The 22,047-nt window shown below is 44.1% G+C and overlaps 1 protein-coding gene across 4 annotated transcripts in view; it reads left to right on the forward strand.

Annotated features, from left to right (window-relative positions):
- ZNF462 (zinc finger protein 462) overlaps positions 1–22,047 on the forward strand; it is a 138,583-nt gene that overhangs the window by 62,871 nt on the left and 53,665 nt on the right. For 3 of the 4 annotated variants that reach the window (XR_007457019.1, XM_049627473.1, XM_049627484.1), the window contains 4 exons: positions 583–747; positions 2,511–2,614; positions 5,604–5,722; positions 9,812–10,003. Coding sequence is in view for 3 of the 4 variants with exons in the window: in XM_049627473.1 (XP_049483430.1) it covers positions 583–747; positions 2,511–2,614; positions 5,604–5,722; positions 9,812–10,003 (580 nt within the window). In the remaining variant the exon portion in view is untranslated. Of the gene's footprint in view, positions 1–582; positions 748–2,510; positions 2,615–5,603; positions 5,723–9,811; positions 10,004–12,326; positions 12,524–22,047 lie in introns of those variants that run through there. The other variant, XM_049627499.1, reaches the window with a different exon arrangement.

Genomic DNA, 22,047 nt, shown 5'->3' on the forward strand with positions numbered 1-22,047 from the left:
GTTCCCCTCCCTGCTCCCCCATCCCGAGGCTCCCCAGGGGAGGGTCGGGGTGGTTTCTCTGTATTTCCTTCTGCCAAGTAGCCTTATCTGAGGCCTAGTTACACGACAACGCTCGCTCTCTAAGGCAGCTGTGGGCCGTCTCTTGGTGTCACTAGCACCTCTCAGCCATGTTTTGGTCTGCAGTGTCGGCTACATGAACCTAACATCTCCAGGAGTAGATTTTTGTTTGTTTGTTTGTCTTGGTCAAGAAGTTCACTAATGGCGCAGCTGTGCAACGTCTCACCTGCGTAGTTGAAATTGGTCTCAAAAGCAGATAACCTGGTGGCAGTGACGATGAGGCTTCTCCACAGAAATCTTCTCTACTCACAAGCTGTAACATATTTGGGTTCCGGAGACTTTGCATAGTAGGCAGTGTGCCACGACTCTGACGAATTCGTTATGTAAAAATACTCACATATTTCTCCCTTGGTTTTTAACCTGCTAATCCGCTTTGAAATAAAATCTGCTAGTACGCTACGAGAATAAATGCCGGCATTTGAGGGAGGGCTCGGAGTACTGATGGCTACCACTGTATTTTACCAGCCTTTTGGTCACTTAGAAGAGGTGCCAAAGATCAAGGAGAGGAAGGTGGTGGGCTACAAGTGTAAATTCTGTGTGGAAGTGCACCCGACGCTCCGAGCCATCTGCAATCATCTCCGGAAACACGTCCAGTACGGCAGTGTCCCGGCCGTGTCCGCCGCCGTGAAGGTGAGAACTGGGGCGGGGGGGTCTGGATGAGCGCTCTTGTGTGTGAGCCATTCGAGTTACTTATTAACCCCGTTGCTCAAAGCAGCTCAGGAAAGGGCGGCCCAGAATGTGGGCATTCCTGAGCTGTGCTTGGATCGGTCTGGCTTGTTTTGATTCTTTTGCAGGTTGGACCTTCTTCATCTTACGTGTCTCGACCTGGTCGCGTTTCGATCTGGTTCCCTTCCACGCGGATAGTTTGGTGGAAACGGAAGATCCGGGCCTCTCGGTACAGGAGGCTTTGGGTCGCCCTTCTGTTCTGCATTTAGTGCCATTAGGTGTTTGCTCTTCCAAGTTGCCCGAGCTCTTGAAAGGAATCAAGTGGGTCCTGTTCCCATCATCTTCTGCTCCTCCCACTGCGTGACTTCTTAACTGTTCTCATCTGGCTGACGGTGCAGAGAGCCCAGGAGAATCCTTTACTTCTTACCCTGGGTCCTCTGAGGAGTGTAAGAAACGTGAAGTCTAAAACCAAAAGCCCCCCCAGTCACAGCAGGCCCCGAGAACCCCTTGACCCGATTTGTCTTCGTTCCCTTTCCCGGTTTGTCGCTGACCAGTGCCTCCCCTGCTCCCCCTGACCTTCACTAGGCCGCCCGTTTTGAACGTCGTAATCCTAAATAGCAGCCCCCGTTTCGGGAGCCATGCCACCACCCCTGCCTTCCGGGACGTGGCGAAGCGCGTATTTTTGAGCAGAGAAGTTAGTGAGTTCAGGACTCTGCTCTTTCTCTCTAGATACGTGAAATCTGCCCTTCTTGATCTTGTGTCCTATTTTGCCCACGTAGCATGGACGTATAAAGTCTCTGCTTTTCTTCACTGAAGACTGAAGCCCGCTGGCTGTCCGCAGAACGGTGGCGCCCAGGGGCGACGGCGGTCCACTTCTTCCACGCCACCTCGGTGTGTTCCAGGCTTGTTTCCTGGACTCACTCGAGGGAGACAGAGCAGCTCTTCGTGTGTAATCAGTAACCCACGGAGTCACCTCCAAACACGAGTGACTTCGAACCAGGCTGCTCCTTAATTTTTTCGGTGGATCAGACAGCAGCCTTCAGTCAGTGGCTGAAGTCACCCTCCGCAGGGTGGGGGTGAGCACGGATGGCGAGGGGCAGGATCCTGCCCTTTCCTTCACTTCTAAGGGGGGGCCCACGGCTCCTAGATGCCCAGACTGCTCTGCTTTTTTCCCTCTCCTTTCTTCCTTCCTTTCTTTTCTCTGAGCCATCACCCTAACCCTGCCTTCTGTCGGTTCGAGTGGGATTGCAGTGTGTTCTTTTTAAGATGGGAGATAAGTGAGTGAACTGTCTCCACAGTTGGGAGAGCCCCTCTCTCATGCTTCCCAGGCAGTAGCAGCCGTGTCCTCAGATCACCAGCACTGCATGAAGAGTGGCAGTCGGGTTTGCCCTCCCTCTAGGGGGAGCTGGAGAGGCAGGGGAGGAAGCTTTACCAGGAAGTCCTGAGGAGTTTGGGAGAATGAAGGGAGAGGAGGAGAGCTGGAGACGATGATGCTGGATATTTATTTTGTTGGTGGGGCATGTGTGTGTGTGTGGTTCTCTTAGCAGGAGGCCGAAGACCCCTCCCACTTGTTCCTGGATGGATTGGAAGCAGCCAAAGATGCCACTGGCGCCCTGGTGGACCGGGTGGATGGTGAACACTGCTTGCTTGATGGAATGTTGGAGGATGAAACCCGGCCGGGGGGATACCATTGTAGTCAATGTGACAGAGTCCTGATGTCCATGCAGGGGCTGCGTTCTCATGAGAGGAGCCATCTGGCCCTGGCCATGTTTACCCGCGAGGACAAGTACAGCTGCCAGTATTGCTCCTTTGTTTCCGCTTTCAGGCACAAGTAAGTGCTATCGAGTGGTCGCAAGCGGGTGACGGGGAGGAGATGCCGTAGCGGTCAGCTAGTGCTCGGCTAAGCTAGAGCAGGAGAGGCTTGGAGGAGTCAGAAAGCCCCGCTCAAGGTTTGTGCCTGCTGTGTCGTTGGTTACGTTCCCTTGAGCCTCAGTCACCTCGTCTGTCAAATGGGACTGAGAGTAGGAGGTTACCTAACATTAACTACGCCTGGCAAATACAGGCGTTTTTTAAATGAGTATTTTGGAGGCACTGCTATGATTTACAAGAGGGAAGACCAGAAAGTAGACAAATGTCCTGGTGTATCTGTCAGACATTCACCCAGAAACTAATCATCAGTTGAGGAAATAAAGTTCCATTTGGGAAACTGAGTGGCCTAAGGAGGTAAAATTAGGACTGTCGACCCATGTGACCAAAGGATCATTGCTTGATCTTGAAAAAGATCTTGAAAAGTAAAGAAGTTACTGATGCCAAAGGGATGCTTGAAGGACAGGGCCAGTGAGGAGGAGAAGGAGCTGCCCGAGGCCCATCACAGCTTTGGAATTGTAGATTTGGGGTGTTGTGTAAGGCTTTTGGGGGTGATGGGAAAAGCGATGGTTCTGAGAAGCAGCCACCGTTTGTTGCCTTTGTCTTTGAACTGTGTAAGAGAGGTACACGTGCAACAATGTGTCCCACCGTCTTGGATGGCGGTGACCGATTGCGAGACTGACCTGCTGTTTGTTTTTACGATAATTAAAATAAATGTTGGGCTGTTTGCTTCTCAAAAAGATAAAGTGCAGTTAGTTGTTGAAAGGGAGGAGGAGGCGATGCTTTTACAGAGGGAGGAGGGGTTACAGGCTCTTTATTCTACGGAGCCTCATGGTTCATCTGTGTCATCAGAGCCACTGTGTACCTCTCACGAGTTCAAGAAGTATTTATTCAGCAGCATCTAGCCTGCTTTCTGACACCCCGTAGAATCTCAACAAATCGTAGCGCATACACCGATACGCCCTGTGCTAAGCAATGTGCTGGGGGCGCTGGGAGGGTGGATATAAAGGGGAATACAAAAGATGAAGAGACCATGGTCAGTGCGCTAAGGGAATTTAGGGTCTAGTTGCGTTATAAATCAAGCCAGCGAGCTCACAAATGACTCAGCAAAATAAGGCACATATCTTTCAAAAATACAGTAATAAAATGCTATGAAGCTTCAAAGAAGGGAAGTGATCCACCCACTGTGGAAGAATCGGGAAGGTTTTACGGAGTAGGGAGCATTTGAGTCGAGTCTTAAAGTAGGAAGACAGGACTTGAAGAGTTCGGAAGGGATGTGCAACCTGGAGGAAGGGATGAGAGCATAAGGCTGTGGAGCAGAGTGTGAGGCTCGTGGGGGCCCAGCTGGCGGTCCAATGTCACTAATGTGTAAGTTCTAGGTAAAAGAGTAATGGAAGATAAAGTTTGAATACTTGAGTAGAGACCATATTTGGAGTCTTCGAATGTGGAAATAATACTTTGTCATTTATGGTACTGGCAAAAGGAAGTCTCTGAAAGGAGTAAGTCATAATTGCTAACATTTACTGAGCCTTCCTGTGTGTCAGGCAGCACGCTAAGTGCCTTCAGGTATTATCTCACTTTATTCTTAAATCAGCCTAGCGAGGTGTCGTCCCATGACCGTCTCCATTTTGTGGGTAAGAAAAGTGAGGAGGTTTATGTAACTTGCCAAGGCCACACGGTTTATAAGCCTTAGCTGGGGTTTGATCCCAACCGGCCTGACTCCATAGCTCATGCTCTTGAGTTGAAAAAAAGACGGGAGAGAGCAATTAGAAGGCAGTCATAGTAGCTGATCCAAGAAGTTCGGATGGGACTTTGGGAATGGTTAAAGGAAGTCGGATCTTCATGACTTGGACAAATTGCCTTCATGCAGGGAGTGAGGGATGAGAGACAAAATAAAGTACAGAGGGCACCTAGGGGTTCAGTCTGGTTGACTGAGAACAGTCGTGTCCTCTATAGAAGCAAGGAAATGAGGAAGAGCGTTAGTTTTGGAGGAGAAAAACCGATGGCTTTGTTTAGGGCTAGTTGAGTTTAAGGAAGCTGAAGGACACCCAGAGGGAGAGGTCCGGAGGCAGTTGAAAGTGCTGCTCTGGAGCTCAGGAGAACATTATGTGTTTAAATGGTAAGCAGCACTGATCCCATGTGAGTCATTTAGAAGGGAACCTAGTTCTCTGGGGCACTGGTACAAATTAGAACTTCTTCCCACACCTCATTTGGTAGATTTATTATTTTTTTAGCAATCATTATGAAATACTGGGAGTTCACTATAATTAAATAACTTCTTTATAAGTTGCTCTGGAAGACTGAGGTACAGTGAACATGGTTTTGTTTATCAGAAGGGATGACTGGGCCTTTGGGTCACATGACTTTCTTCAAACACACCTGCACTTTGCCTCCATATTTACAAAGGCGTTGGAAACATGACAGTCCGTTGCAAGTAGCTCAAGTACTTTGACACTTCCCTTCCCCTCTTGAGTGTTCCCCATGGATGTAGGGCTGAGGTTTAAAAAGAAAGTCCTTTTTAAATGCAAACTTTCTCTAACTCCTTTTTTTTTTGGAAATAAGTTAAAGGACTATTTGATAGGTACTCCTCACTGACTTGGCAGAAAACTTGAATGCTCCATATTTTACCTTTTGTCTTCGGATGCCCTCTTCCAATTCTACATGCTTCTAGAGAAGGGAAAATGAGGGTTTACTATGGCCTGTTTGCACTGCCAGGTCTCTCAATCCAAAAAGGCTCTTGATCTCTTCCTTCCCTTAGCCTCCCCTCCCTTTGGAACAGGTGCGGCCACTCTTGCCATTTTTGTTGTTGTTTTGGGTAAGCATTGCCCTTGGAAAGTAACAAAATGACTTTGAACACCTTAGAAATGGGACTGCTAGAAAAGGGCAGTGAGAAAATACACGTAATTGATAATCCTGTCATTTTTCTTTCTCTTCTGTTTCTCTGCCACATCTAGTTTGGATCGCCACATGCAAACCCACCACGGACACCATAAACCATTCCGATGCAAACTCTGCTCCTTCAAGTCCTCCTATAACAGCCGGCTGAAAACACATATACTCAAAGCTCATGCTGGTGAGTTAGGCTCCCTGATGCACAGGTTCTCTGAATTGGAAATCCAGTGGTCTTCCCTGAGTGAAATTCAGTCTCCTGTCCCACACATGAGAAGGTTTTCTTGACGTGGTTGCGTGCTCATTTCTATTTTAATCTAATGAAGAAACACAAAGAAAACTTATAGAATCACCCAAAACCAAAATGCTACCAAGCCCACGTCACCCATGTCATAGTTGATTAATGCTATTAACAGGTTTTGGTTTTTAGAGGAATTTCTAAATCACCCAGCCCTTCTAATGGAAATGCGTGAATTGTTACATCCACTAAAGATAATTCCCAACTAAAATAAAAGTATAATCTTGAGGAAGTTCAGAGGGACAAAGTACTCAAGACATGTGAGATTTCTCACGAGATGCCCATTGATATGTTGCTGTACATCAGATAAGAAATGACTGTGGGTCATGAGTGTCCAGGAACTTTGTTGGTCTCTGTAACTCTGTTGTTCCATCTCATTGCGCTTGCCTCATGGGCATCCCTCACCTGCCAGGCTCTGCACTAAGCATGCTATATTCATCATACTATTTAATCCTCATGACAGTCCTAAAGGGTAGGTGGTGTTATCACCCTTCGTGTCATATGAGGATACAGAGACTCAAAATTAAGTGACCTATTCAAGGCCATATAGATCATTCACTAATAATTTGACTCCAGAACAAAAACCTACATCCTTATCACTGACAAGATGCTGCTGTTCTCTCTTTTTTGCATGTGATGGAGGATGCCCACAGGTAGCAAATCAGAGCTCAGCCAAGAGAGGAAAGAGGTGTCCTGCAGGAAAGGCAGTGGAGTGGGGTCTGGGGGCCTCTCTGTGGTGTCGTCAGTCACTCGCAGAAGCCCAGCTCCACAGCACCCCGTGGCCCTCTCAGGTTTGGACCACCTTTCCTGGTGTTGGGTCCTGTTGGTCTGGCTTAATGGAGTAAAGCCACTGAGGCCATCCAGCTGCCCTACGCCCCACTGGGCTGCGGATGGGATGGGGAGACTGGCTATATGGACTTCGGTTCGTCTGTTAGTATTTTTATATTTTCAGGAAAATTCTCCTAAAGGCTATGGAGTAAGAAGCTTCAGGGTTCAAACCACTACTTCCTAATGTGTGTATATTGTAAATTATTCAGTTGGGACACCATCCTGGGGAGTTTTTCTCATAGGTCTCCTTGTCAAAAGCACTTTAAGCAGTGGGAGTTGGGTAAATGATTTGGCCTGTGGGAAGGACTTGAAAAGAGTGCCAGAGGCTGCCTGCTGACTCCGGGGCACTGAGCTGACCAAGCAGACTGGCCTTCTGTACTCACTGGTTGGCGAGAAGGAAGCCTTCAGAAAGCGGGAAGTGGGGTGGGGACGCAGTGTAATTTGTTTCTCTGCACACCTTGGAACCTTGGTGCCCATGGCATGGCTTTTAGCCACTGAGAGTGGCTTGACTTAGAGAAAGCCAAACACGTTTTCCAGAACTCTTGACTCCTCTTGTCTATTCTGGATGGATTGTTTTATTTTAAAGGGTGGAAATCCTATAGTCTGATCGGATAATCTGGGTTTGAATTCTCTTTTTATGATGTCCTACTTGCAACTACCCAACCAGGTTCATGTGGCAGGCTTGCATTAAAAATTTTTTAAATGGACTAAGGAAGGCAATAGTGTTATAATACAGTCATTAATATATATGAACATCTACATGTGTATATTATTTTGTAATTGATATTATATATATTCGTATTTATCATAGTAATAAACACCATTGTTCACAAGCCGCCATTATCCTGACTCCTGGATAACAGCTGGGGCGACAAGTGACTGATGTTCTTGTTTGGGTCATCTGACTGTGAACTTCTCCTCTGCCTTGGGCTATAGCTCGTTGCGTCACTCAAGGTTCTCCGTAGTTCTCTTCAAGGCTTTCTTGGCCGTACATGCTCTGGGAGTCATCAGCGGTAAAGCAGAGGCTTAAGGCAGAATTGGAGATGCTGTGCTCACTTCACGTGGGAAACCACTTAGTGATTTTCAAGGTGGCCGGGAAGCAACCGCCTGAGCTCAGTACAAGCAGGGGCAGGGGTTTCCCTTCTCATCTGTCCACAGGTCGTTTCCACTGGCCTGCAAGACTTTCATTGCTAGAGGTCTTTTCTGCTCCTTTTTTTCCCTCCTCTTCCTTCTCTTTCCTCTCCTCCGGTTTTAAAACTTCACCTTAAAAATAAATGTGGAAAAACTCATGCTCATTAGAGAAATTTTGGAAATGAAAGAAATAGCCAGTCACCCATAATCTTATTATCTGAAGACCACTGTTGTTAACATTTGATAACATTTCCTTTCAACCTCTATAATGATTTTTTAACAGTTGTGATTATAACTTAATCTACAATATATTGTGCCTTTTTATTTGTTTTTCTGAGTGCCAGCATTTTATTTTTTGCTGCTTTTTATATTATAAATTCTTATATATTCCACCCTTTAAAATATTTATAAATTCTTCAAGAATTTATTTTAATGAATGATCATTCATCAAGAAGCTGTGTTGGTGTTTACTTAATTGTTTCCATACTCCTGGAAATCCCTATGTATTAAAGGGTATTTTCTAGGGCCATCTGGGTGGCTCAGTCGGTTAAGTATCCGATTTCAGCTCAGGTCATGATCTCACGGTTTGTGAGTTCGGGCCCCGTGTCAGGCCCTGTGCCGACAGCTCAGAGCCTGGAGCCTGCTTCAGATTCTGTGTCTCCCTCCCTCTCTCTGCCTCTTCCCTTCTTGCACTCTGTCTCTCTCTGTCTCTCAGAAATAAACATTAAAGAAAATTAAAGAATATTTTCTTAATAGGAACTCTGAGAAGTGCAGCTATCTAGCTGCAAACGTGAGCATTCTAAGCCTATTGTCATAAGAAAACAAAATTGCTTTCTGAGTCCATGTAACCAGTGTTTGTCCGACAACATAAGCATGCCCGTTTCACAGCCTGGCTTTTTAAAATGTGGTTAATTTAAAAGCTGACTTGGGGCAAAGGTAAATCATTGTCTCGTTGGATCGTAGTAATCTGTGCCATAGTTCAGTGGTATAAAAATAATTAAAAATGCCTACTTTTACTGAAATGTCCTGTTTATAGAAGAATATTGGAGATAAACACACACACGTTTATACATATACAACTATCTTTCTCTCTTTTAAAGAAATGACTTCAGGCGCCTGGGTGGCTCAGTCAGTTATGCATCTAACCCTTAATTTTGGCTCAGGTCATGATCTCATGGTTCATGAGAATAAGCCCTGTGTTGGGTGCCGCACTGACAGTGTGGAGCCTGCTTGGGATTCTCTCCCTCTCCTTTCTCTCTGCCCTTTCCCCATGCATGCATGCTCTCTTACTCTCTCTCTCTCTCTCTCTCTCCCCTCTCCTCTCCTCAAAATAAATAAATAAAACTTAAAGAAAAAAAGAAATGACTTATTTTTACTCATTTCTGCACTATTGATCAGGTAGGAACATGGAGTTTTATGCTGAGGTTTATGAACTGGTACAAAAACAAACAAAAAAACCCCTAAAAAACTAGGATGTGTGGAATTGAGGAGGTGTATAGTCAGCAAAGATGTAAAGAATGAAAATAGCACAACAGAGTTTGTGCTTAGTTACCTTGTGCTTGGAAAGCCCCTGATAGGCTCTTGGAGTAAGAATTAAGCATATTATATTCTGCAGATGATAAAAAGCGCCCTGGAATGAAAGCCAACATGGTCCTTTCAAGTGGAGAGAGGGAGAACGAGAGACCGGGACACCTTTTTGAAGGAGGGATCATGGGCATTTGGTTTCACTCCCTGTTGGGGAATCAGTTCATAGGCTCATCCCTGTAAGTAGAGCACGAAATGAAGAGGGACCAGGTCACTTGATCCCAGAACTCATTGAAGAGTTTCAATCCCAGAGCAGTGTTGTGTTTGTGGGAAGGGGCAGGTAGTTGGTCCGTGAGGGCTTCTTAGACCATGAAGTTGCAGAGATACTTCTCTCTTCTCTCGCGTGACTTAACTATGTCATTTTGTTTTCCACCCCACCTTATACCCTTCCCTCTTTTTCGTGTTCTGCCCCTTCCCGCCATCGTCTTCCAGGTGAACATGCCTACAAGTGTTCTTGGTGCTCGTTTTCCACCATGACAATCAGCCAGTTGAAGGAACACTCCCTCAAGGTCCACGGAAAAGCCCTGACCCTCCCCAGGCCACGGATTGTCAGTCTGCTCTCCTCACACGCTCACCACTCCTCCCAGAAAGCCACCCCTGCCGAAGAAGTAGAAGACTCTAATGGTAATGTTGGGCTCCCAAGCCCCAGCTAACCACCTAAGGTTGAGGAGGGCTGGGATCAATTGCCAGTCATTCTTTCTAGAGGAAAATCGTATACAAAAACCTGACGGTTCAAGTGAAGGAAGAAATGTGGAAAGGTTGAAACCATAGAGAAATTGGAGTGGGAAGGTGAAGTGCCCTCGGTGAGTGTCTGGTGCCACGGCAGAAATGTCAGTCTAGACTCACGCGAGTGTTGGCTGTGTGGATGGACTAGCGTTGGAGTCTTCCGTGTGGTTGCAAGCAAGAAAGTGGATAGGACGCCAGGCAGACTTATTTCGTTGTTTACTTAGTTACTTACTTATGTCCCGTCTTGTTTCAAAGAGCAAAACAAAAACAAAACCCATGAAGTATGTCTGGGTGCCCCTCTCCACTCTACAGGACACAGAGGAGGAGAGGGAAGGGGGAGTGGATGGGGCAAGTATGTCTGATTCCGTCACAGGATAATTTGGGGGTAATGTGATTTCTTAGAGCCAGAGGATGTTGAGGAAGTAGCAGTTGGGAGGAGGGTCTAACTGCCCAGGCTTGGAGCTTCAGAAGAAATACAGGAAGCCATGGAGGACTCCTCACTGGCCGCGTACCCAAAGCTGTAGGGTGTGGGTGGAGCAAAAGGCTGGTTTATTGTTTTGACCAGACCAAGAAAAACAGAGGCGTTTTGGTCGTTCGGCTTTACCTCAGGTGACTGCGGAATCAGGTGCTTAGGACAGCAGGAAGTATGCAGATTCTCAGGGATGTGGAAGACCTGAGAGCTGCTCCTTCCCTGCCTCTCGTGCTCGAATCCCCTTTGCAGCACCTCCAGTAACCAGACATCTACTACCAGCTCGAGTTCCTCCCAGTCTGGGAACGAACTGTTCCCAAGGTCTACTGTTTCATTCTTGGAAGGAGCTTAGTGGGACTGGAAGGAAAGTTCATGGGCTCTTTGCAACAAAGGCTTGGCTTTGAGTCTGACTTCTCTCAATGCCAGTTGTGTTTTCCTGGGCAGTCTTCTGCATGCACATAGAATCGGATAACGATACTCCCTCCACTGATTATCTTGAGAGATTAAGGAGAAAAGGCACACGCATTAAACGCCCAGCACATCTGACACATGGTGGGCATTTAATAAATGGTCATTTCATTGCTGTGATTTTCATCCTTTCATTGCACTTTTGGCCTTTGGGGCCATTTCTAACAAGTATGAATTTGGAGTTATCTAAAGGTTTAAAAAGATAGTCTCTTCAGGTAACCTGCAGATCTGACAGCCCACCTTGTCAACGTGGTCTGATTATCAGCTTATCAAGAATCAACGAATAATCTTCCTTCGTCAGGTCTGCAGAAAGACAGTTGTGGAAGGAGAAGGGAAGGGGAGTTCCGAGACTAGAGCTGCCTTTATTGAGTTAGGGAACTTGGTGGCCTCGCCTTTTCAGTCATCAAATGCTGTGTTAAACACAAGTGCTCCTTACCGGTATTCCTGTCTTAAAGGACTTTGGTTTAACAAGGATAGGCTTTGTTATTATGACTGTGGCTTGTAATAAAGTGAATCTTCTCAATTGCTGTGTATTAGTTTAAAGTATAGGAGGAAGTCTGGTGCATATTGTTGTTGTTTTCTTGGAAAACTTGGAGTCTCAGAACTGGGGGTGGGGGGCGGGGGATGAGGCAGGGAGCACATGTGAAATAGGACCTTGAGATTCTCTTCATCAGAAGAGATTGGTACGCCACAACAAAGGGCAAAATATCATTGGACGTAAATTGTAGGATATTTATTAACATGGTTTTTAATTAAGTGTGTTCATATGAAATGGATGCTATACCTGCGGAGCCATTTGGGTGAAATTGATCCGTCCACACCCCATTTCCAGCAAGGGCTTTTCCTGGGACCTTTGTCTCAATGGCACGCCTTTTTTTCCCCTTTGTCCTCCTCCCTTGAAAGGTGGGCCTCAGTCACAGGGCAAGGGAATCCCACAGATCCCTCACTGTACCCGAGACCTTACTCTGCCAAGAAGCTGCACTGGGCATGGAAGAAGGATAAATGAACACAGAATGATTCTGGTCCTCTGACAGCTTAAGACCAAACATATAGAGGAGACTGTCAGCATGGTTTTGAACCAACCATAACCCTAAGCCTGAGGTCTAACCTTTTTGGGGAGTGATTTCAGATTCTTGGAAGATGAGGTCAGGACCTTGAGGTGGGTGGTTGCAGAAACATGATGGTAGGATATTAACTTTCTGCTGAACACAGAGAGTCTGTCTTTATTCGAGCACAGGAAGATAATTTGCAATATATAAAAGTGTTTTCTTTTCCCTTCTGTAGAAAGAACACAGCGACCGTGAAAGCCCTTGGTGGCAGCTCTCGTAGTGAGGCCCACACAGAAGTCATTGGACCTACACCATTTTTAATGTATATAAATAACCTTTATCAATGGGTCAGCGATGATTAGTTTAATTTGATTTAAAAAAAAAAAAAGCTCGATTAGAAGGCGGGTAAACAGAAAGAAGACATCAAATGGGCTATTCTCATGAGCGAGTAACTCCATGGAAAGAGTAATAGTTTATTCGTTTAATAAATATTGTCTTGAACCGTTGCCGTGGGTCTTGCCTAGTTTTGGATGGCCAGGAATGACCAAAGAGGTTCGAGACTGGGGTGACTATTTGCTAGGGGGCTGAGTGGTGGATTCCTAGAAACGACTAAGTCTGGGGCATGAAAAAACAGCTGTGGGGCTAGACAGTAGCCTGTAAATCATGCCTTGAATGGTGTTTGAAACACGCATGTGAAATCCAATTGCACATTTTAATAGGGAGAAGCTGTGGGGCTGTTGGCTCTCAGTTCGGGTTTCCCACACTGCAGATGCCAGGACATTGTGAACACAGGCACCGAAAATGTGTTGCAGGCCTGGGGGGAGTAGAGATCCATAAAACCAGGGAAATCACCAGTGTGTCCTTGGCTTTCCGATTCCCTAGCGAGGGATGTGAATAAAACTAACTAGTTGACATGCTCACTGTTATTTGCAGTGGTCAAATGCTTGCAGTCTTGAGAGCAAGCCAGTCTTCTCTGGCAAGAGGAGACAGGCTGAGAAAAGAAGGTTCTTCCAAAGCTGCTTTCCCTCCCAGCCCGGAGGGAGGGAGGGAGGGAGGGGATCCGAGAGAAGGTGGAGGGGAGGCTTCACCCAGCTGCCTGGCCACACACCGGTTCTGTACATAAACAGGGCTCTTGGGCTCTGGGCTGTCAGTCTTGACATGTTTCACCAGCACAAGAATCCTTTCTACATTCTCTGCGATCAGTTGTTGGAAGGAAAAGCAACGGTGGTTCTGTGTGTAGGATAATGGGAAATGACACATAATTGCTATTCTAAACAATGCATTAAGGGGAAATCATAAGGTTGTCAACAAAAGGAAGTGCATTCTGTGTATGTGTTTACTGGGTTCCTTCTGCCTTATAAAATATAGGACTGGTTTTATCACGCTTTTTCCAAGTCTCTGCATTCAGTACAGAAAAATACATAGATACGCATCTCTATAAAATCACAAAGAAACTAGCATAGCAGAGTTTAGTTAGGAGATTTGTTTGGGTCTCAGAAGCTGCACGATACATGGGCAGCAGCCATGTCATTTAAAGTTGAGCTATATGCTTTGTAAGTCAGGCCAGTGGTGACATTTCCTTGTTCTCCTCCCTTGAATTTTCCCGAAAGAACAGATTATTTTGTTTCTTCTGTCTACCTAGATACGCTGTGTGGAACTGCCGACTTTAGGAATAGCCACTGTGATGTGTTTAAAACAAAAATTAAGACACTAAGACCAGGTACAAGATAAATAAGGTGAATGAGAATAACATAGTTCTTCAGTCAACCTAGGGAAAACACCATGAACTTTTGGTCATGCTACCTTTTTCTCTTTACAGTGTGGGTCTCGATACAGTCTGCCCAATGGGGGAAGTCCATATGCTGTTAGGAATTAGCAGAAAAATGTTGTAAGGAGCTTTGTGATTTTTTTTTTTTTCTGTTAGTAGAAGATTTTCTGTTAGAACTTTTCAGTTGGCTTTTCTATTCTTTTTTTTTTAATTATAAACATTTTTTAATGTTTTTTTAATGTTTATTTTTGAGAGAGAGAGAGAGAGAGAGAGAGAGAGCGAACACAAGCAGGGGAGGGGCAGAGAGAGACGGAGACACAGAATTGGAAGCAGGCTCCAGGCTCTGAGCTGTCAGCACAGAGCCCGACGTGGGGCTCTAACTCGTGAACCACGAGATCATGACCTGAGCCCAAGTTGGGCACTCAACCGACTGAGCCACCCAGGCGCCCCTACTCTGGTAACTCTTCTATTGATGATTTCCTCAGTGCTCTGTTGCACTCATGGGTATGCTGTTGGTTCTGTCCCCTGGTTTCTAATGGGGACAGTTAGGTATAAGTACATACTGAATACTTCTTTTGAATGACCAGCGGTTTCTTGGAGACATCACAATTTTCAATTCAGTTAATTTATATTGAGTCCCTTATGTCTAAGTAACCCCACAGAACCAAATTGTAGGGGGGTACATTTATTTCATTCCCATTTAAGAGTAAAGTTCAAGAGGCAAATCTCGTAAAGATGAACCCTCAGAGACTGCTTTAACAGAGATTTTTCTGATATATTCTGTGAGAGGAAAAGATCTACCTTGATGAAGTGTTTTAAACAGGTCATTGTTCCCTGTATAACCACACCTTCTCTAGAGGTGGGAAACCGAAGGTTGAAACACGGTATAAGCCTTTCTAACTCTCAGAAGGACACGGGAAGTGCAGGAGAGCTGGAGAGGTGTGACGTTATTAGTGTGGTCACCTGGTAGCAGAGCCAAATGTACACAGTCGTTGACCCTGGAGGCGGCTGGCTTGTTCTCCGTATCTTTGAAAAAAACAAAAAACAAAGCAAAACAAAATCGTGTTTAGTTGCAGTGAAATCCAAATCCAGAGAAGCTGTAGAATGAAACTGACCAACAGAACTCCTGGGTCAGTAACCTCTTCTACCCCCAAATTTTACCCGCCAGGATTTTAACACAACGTATTGGTTAGAAGAGATGCTTTTTAGGAGACTTATACTGGGTAATTTATAGATAAGCCAGGGATGGGCAAACTTTTTCTGGAAAAGGCCAGATAGAAAATATTTCCAGCTTTGTGAGCCATATAACCATAAACACTGTGTAAGTAAATGGACTTGGATGTGTTCCAATAAAACTTTATGTACAAAAACAGGGAAGGCCCAGATTTGGCTTCTGGGCAGTGCGTCGCTGACCTCTGCCCTAGGTAACTGGGGGAGGAGAGTGGGGATTACAGCAATACCCATGAAATTAATCCAGTCTTTAATAAATGTCATTATAACCTTTATATTTAACGTGGAATAGTCCTAGATGCCACCTAAAACATAACTTGACCTAAATATATTCTTTATTTCATATGTGAAAGGTAGGGCATTAGATGGAATTTTTTAAATATTAGCCCGTGAATTCCATTTAAGCTTAAAGGAAAATCTTCTCTAAGAATTATGTTGAGTCTAGCGCCAAGCTATCAACTCATTTAACCTTGACTGCGGCAATACTTGACACTTAAAAATTAAGATCTGAGATGCCTGCTTTGAAAGAGAAGCTTTTCAGATTTCTAAATAGGTCAGACATAAAATTCAACCTTTAAGAGGATCCAATTAGTTGCTAGGGCATCAGACCTTCCACACAGGTTCCAATTGCAATCAGATTTCTCTTGGGGTGAAAGAAAGAAGAGGTGGTTTCTTTAAAAATGACAATAATGAAATGGAGACTCTAGAGTGAATAATTCTGAAGCATAAAGATTTACACCATTTCTAGCACCTGGGATACAAGGCATAATTTTAATGTCTTGACCATAATTTTTAATGGGTTCTGCTGGTCACAAAATTACCTGACCAGAGAATACTAACCTTCCCTTTTTGACATCAGACTTTCTACATTAAAACATGATCTAGAGTTTATTTTAATGCTTCTTATGAAGAATGGCATTTCTACTAGAAAGATTTAGAGGTTTGCAACTCCAGTGGTGCAGTGGTACAGATGATTCTGTATCTTCTGTTACACGCCCAGCAATCTTTGGACGTGAAGCTGTTAGAACTTGGTGTCAGTGGCAAATTCGAAACCTCCAGAATCACCACCACCCCGAAGTCGAGTATCATGTGAAAGACCCTTCCCAGAGAACCCACCTGCCTGAGATTTCTGTGACTTTTTGAATTAGCCACAGTTTCATGTGCCAAGGATTAAAGAACATTTCAAGTGTAAGCTTTCTGTGTCCTGGGAACTTAGTCAACTAACCCATCTCCCTCTTCTCATGCCAAGAAAAACATTTGTTCATCAGAAATGTAAGCATATACTACTGAACTCATTCGGAGGTAGTTCCTAGCAACGCTGGAGTTTGCTGCATAATTCCACATCTGATTTTTGCATCTTTTGGTGGTTGGCTTAGATATTACCTTAAGTCTCCTAGAACCTACATTGTGGGAAGTAACTAAAAGAAAGAAGAAATCTGCTTTATTCTTTGGCAGAAAATATATTCTGCCGCTGATCAAATCCTCTAACACCACTCACCTTGGTCTTTTTTGGAAAGAAAGAATTTTCCTGGTCTTCTCATTGCCTGCGTCAATTTTTCTTTCCCTGGAACTGGAGCTAGATATTTTAGCCCAATTATATTTGATATAAAATCCTTCAAACTCTTCTTGAGACTTGTGATTCTATAGGCCTTCTCCTGTCTTTCAAATATTGTTCTGCACTAGAGGATTTTACTCAAGCAGAAGGGAAGGGTATTGGATTTGGGGGAACCAGCAAGAATGAGCCATGATTCAGAGGTAGAGATCCTAGGACAGTCTTGCTGGATCCAGCAGAAGGTATGTCCTGAGCAAGATGAGTATGTGAAAAAGAATGTTTTTTTTTTCCCTGTGTAGAGATGGGAAGAAGATGCTAGAAATAATCTTTTAGAAACAACTATTAGTTATTTTTAAAAATAAATTGTATGAGTTTTGATGGTACAGCCCAGGAAAGCATGTGCAGATGATACACACATTTTCTTGACTCGTTCATCTTCCTAAAGACTATTCCTGTGGAAAAAATCCCAGTGGTGGTGGTTAAATAAAAATGGCAAGGTAAGTAATGGCCAAAGTGACATGAGAGGTTCAGGTAGGAGGGTCTGCTTGCTTTTTGCTGGATTCAGTCCCTTGTAGTCTGTGCCCAGGAAGGGATAACTTCCTGTCATAGGGGCTTTTTACTTTGCAAGCAGTTTCAGAGTCATGAACTTGAGTACAGGGCCCAGCTAAGGTTTTATTTACCAGTATACTGCTCTTCGAGATGTCATTCAAGGGTTAGGTTCTTCAGCTTCCTCAGGGACACAGAATATTCTTAGATGACTCATGCAAGCCACTCTCCTTATGTCATCTTTTATTTTCATGCGCTGTGAGCCCTCCACCAAGGCGACAGTGATAGCTAGTCCAGCATCAGGGCCTTCTAAAGAACCCCTTAATCTAGTCCTTTGCTTTTAAGCATCGCTGGCTATTTTTTCCTCCTTGACCAGTTTGAAAGTCATTCATTCTGGTTTTGCGATAAAGGGTTCTACATGTCTCTTGTATAGTTTCTAAGTGATAAAATTAATCATGATTTTTATTCTTTAAATGCTGCTGATTGCCTCAAATTTGTCATCTGATTTAATGTGCCTGATGAATCAGAGGTACAAATTATTAGTCTCATTTTATAGCAAAGGAAACTAATACACAGAGGAGCAAAATGGTGAGTCCAAGAGTCCTAAAACACTTATGCCCTTAATCTTTGTGTCATCTCATGGGAGTCTTGTAGTAGAAATGCACATCCATACATGATCCAGAGTGGCTAAGATCCAACCGCCTCTTCTATGTTTGGAGACCCTGAAATCTTCCAAAAGAAACTAGAGGCAAGTTTTTATTATTGACTGATATTTAGAGCTTAAATTGTTGGATATACAGATAGCATTCAGTTAGAAGCGCAGAATAGAATGAAGTTGGAAATGGTACATTTGGATTTCAATAGTTCTAGCCATGGAGAGAAGAAATGGAAAGGTCATGGAGGGCTTCTTGGAAGAGGTAGGGCTCAGGCTGGGCCTTGAAGGATACATGAGTTTTACCCAGGTAGGAGGCAGTCCATTCAAGGTGGGAAGAGTATCAGAAGTGAGGAAACCTACAGAAGGAGGGATCCTAGGACACAAAGAGACCAGGCTGGCTAGAATGGAGGGTGTATGTTCCTGAGAAGGCAGTTGGTGAGGTGAGGGGAGGTAGAGCCAGACTACAGTGGTACTTAGTACTAGGAAGAGGTCTTTAAATTAAAGATGCAGGCTGGGGGTGCCTGGGTGGCTCAGTCGGTTGAGTGACCGACTTCGGCTCAGGTCATGATCTCACGGTCTGTGAGTTCAAGCCCTGCGTCGGGCTCTGTGCTGACAGCTCAGAGCCTGGAGCCTGCTTTGGATTCTGTGTCTCCCTCTCTCTCTGCCCTTCCCCCGCTCATGCTCTGTCTCTCTCTCTCTCTGTCAAAAATAAACATGAAAAAAAATTAAAAATAAATAAATAAATAAAGATGCAGGCTGAACAGGGAAGACCAGTAGCAACAGCAGCAAGGGCTCTGGCTCCTTTGGAAGCAGGAGAGTACTTTTGAACTAGAGGGACAATCAGCTAGCATCTGTAGTCTTTGAGAATGAATGTGGATTAGAAATACTCATGAATAGGGGTGCCTGGGTGGCTCAGTTGGTTAAGCATCCGACTTCGGGTCAGGCCATGATCTCACGGTCCGTGAGTTTGAGCCCCGCGTTGGGCTCTGTGCTGACAGCTCAGAGCCTGGAGCCTGCTTTGGATTCTATGTCTCTTTCTCTCTCTGACCCTCCCCTGTTCATGCTCTGTCTCTCTCTGTCTCAAAAATAAATAAACATTTAAAAAAAAATTACACTTAAAAAAAAAAAGAAATACTCATGAATATTAGTTCTCCTCTTTTCAGATGCCTACCGTAGATTGAGGCAGCTGGGTGGCTTAGTCGGTTAAGCATCTGACTTCGGCCTAGGTCATGATCTCATGGTTCATTAGTTGGAGCCCCGTATCAAGTTCTCTGCTGTCAGCACAGAGCCTGCTTCGGATCCTCTGTGCCCCTTGCTCTCTGCCCCTCCCCCACTCATTCATTCTCTGTCTCTGTCTCTCTCTCTCCCTCCCTCTCCCCCCTCCCTCCCTCACTTTCAAAAATAAACATTGAAAAAGTATAGTTTAAAAAAAATGCCTGCATAGATTATTCGTTTTGATTACAAAAGTAACACCTACTCATAATTAAGGAATAGCTTCATGGCAATACATAACATAAAATACTAGCCTTAATGCCAGCCTTTTCGTTTCAGTACCTGAATTAATCTCTATTAACAGTTTGCCGTAGAGTCCTCTAGTGTTTGTTCTATGCATATAAACATAGGTTCTATGCATATAAACATAGGGACCATAATATACAAACCTTTTTTTTTCATGTTTTTCCTCTCACTTGATAAGTTCTATCATTGCTTGACATTTGATATTTTAAAATACGAAGGTCTGTATCTCAAAACAAACAAAAATGATCCCCTTCATAAAATAAATATTGTGTACTTATAAATGTTTCCATTATGTATGGGGGGGGGATGTGTTTAGGTTGGGATTCTCAGAATTAGATAAGACCTTTGTGGTTTTGTCAGTCAAAAATCCACTAATTGTGTTAATTTTAAGGCTGGTCCATTGCCTAAGAAATTTCTTAAGTTTTTTTTTTTTTTTTTTCCCTACTGCCTAAGGCTTAAAACATTTGAAATATTGGCAAGTTGTCCATAAGTTAAATGACAAAATCAAGATTGCAGACTGTCTAGACTGTTCTGAGTATGAGCTATAATGAGATTTTGCTAGGTGATAAATATAAAATATGCCGGGTAGCTTCTGACCCTCGTATTCACTTCCAGTACTAGACTTGCCAAATATTCTTATAATTGTCGCTTATCGCATCTGTCTCCCCAGCTAAACTGTGTGCTCTCTGAGGTCAAGGACTGTTTCAGAGCCCTGGCAGTTTGGCAGGCCATTCAATAAATATTTGTTGGTTTGAATTAGGGCCGCAGAAGGAACCACACATGAGGGAAACCGACAGAACAATAGTCTATATGTGGAAAAGCCTGGGAATTTTAGTGACTGAGCTCAGCTGTGCCACATCATGTTTGGAAAAAGCCAGTGGAATCGGGCTGCATGCGTACCATGCTATGCTGTCCTACACTGCTGCACATTTCCTTGGTCAACCTGTCTCTGCCAGTTCACTAACTTTGGCCTTCTCCCTACTGACAGCGCCATATCCCTTTCAACTTTATTCAACCAAAGTGACTAATCTCTTTCCTCTAAGTGGCCAAGAAGAGTGAACATATACCTTACTCTCTGCCACCTCGTGAGAGTATGTGTTTCTTTCATTTAATGGTCCCTTTTCGAACGCCTGCTCTCTGCTTATTTCTCTCTCCTTACCTTCCGGAATGTTCTTTTTCCTTCCTCAGTGAACTCTGGGCCAGGTTCACAGCTTCCCTTTTTACTCCAGCCATGACCATCGCGCTCTGGAATTCCAATATACTAAGACTTGATGATAATGACCCAACAAATAGTTGATCTCTTCAGGTAGGGAGACTTACCTCCTTGGTGATTAAGCTTCAACCACCATTCCCCTGTGCTGAATTTACCATTACACAGTGCTTCACCTCCAGCATCTCAAACGCTTAGTTCTCTCTGACCTCTCTACCCAACCCAGGCCCTGGAAGTTAGCCATTTCAGGGGGGCTTTCTTCAGCATCCTGTGTCTCGAACTCCCTTGTCCTTCTCTGGTGTCCAGTTTGTCAGACCCCAACCCTGAAGAGCACTCACTCCACTTCCTCTGATGTTAGCCATTCTTCCCGGCTCCAATCCTAGGCTTTTCCGATGTGTTTTCAAGGTTATCTTTGTTAACCACAAATCTGATTTATTTTCAAGAATAAATTTGAGCTTATTCAGACTTATCCCTTGACAACGCCAATTTACCTGTAAGTATTCCAAGTGTTTCTCTTGAGTAAAAGAGACCAGAATGGAGTCACAACCACTGTGCTGGAAGTTGCAAATAGCTTCAGTCTGTCTTGCCTGCCCCAAAGCTAATAGTGGACAAATGGCGGGAGCAGCTATGTGGGTAATAGCCATGGCAGTCACAAATGATTATACTTGTGCATTGTGATTTTACTGTTACTCTGTTTTTCGGTTGTCTAAAATTTTGCCCACGGGGAAGTTCTTAATTAGGAATACAGAGAGGGGAAGATGAAGAAATGCACTTCTACCTTGCACGCACCAAGAATAACGCCACCAACGTGTCCATTAGAAGAGACCATTGTGATAACTAAATCAAAGGCAGTGAAGTATCAGTAAAATTCCCGACTGACACGGTGAGAGTGGTAAGTCCTACATACTGTTATGTTAATAATAAAAGAGGATCATGTTTGCTAGTACATCACAGTATATTTTTGCATTTTTGTTATGTTACCTACATGGTGGAATACTGGATAACCTAACTCTTTAAAACATTAAATTCAGTGTAAAAGATGGATTAATTTTTTTCTCCTTTTACTTTTTCTATGACATTATTTTTATGCGCCTCTATCCCTGTAGCGTAACAAAAAGCTTTATAGTACTTTTCACTATATTTCTCCCTCTTCTAATTTTCTGGGATATTATCCAGATCACAGTTATGCCTAGGGAAGAATGTTAAGAACATAGATGTTCACCTGTTCTGTGTTGTCATAGCAGCAACGAGTTTCAGAACTATGGGATGGAGGTCTGATAGCTCTGTGCAGGTCAAGGGTAGGCTTAATTAAGATTTTATTTATTTACGTATTTATTGACCATTTTCTGTTTTTAAATTTAAATCCTAGTTAGTTAACATACAAAGCAATTTTGGTTTCACGAGTAGAATACAGTGATTTCATCACTTACATAACAACATCCAATTATTGGCCATTTTCTAAATTGAGAGAAGGCAA

This window comes from Panthera uncia, chromosome D4 (assembly GCF_023721935.1).
Source record: "Panthera uncia isolate 11264 chromosome D4, Puncia_PCG_1.0, whole genome shotgun sequence".
NCBI classification, from domain to species: Eukaryota; Metazoa; Chordata; class Mammalia; order Carnivora; family Felidae; genus Panthera; species Panthera uncia.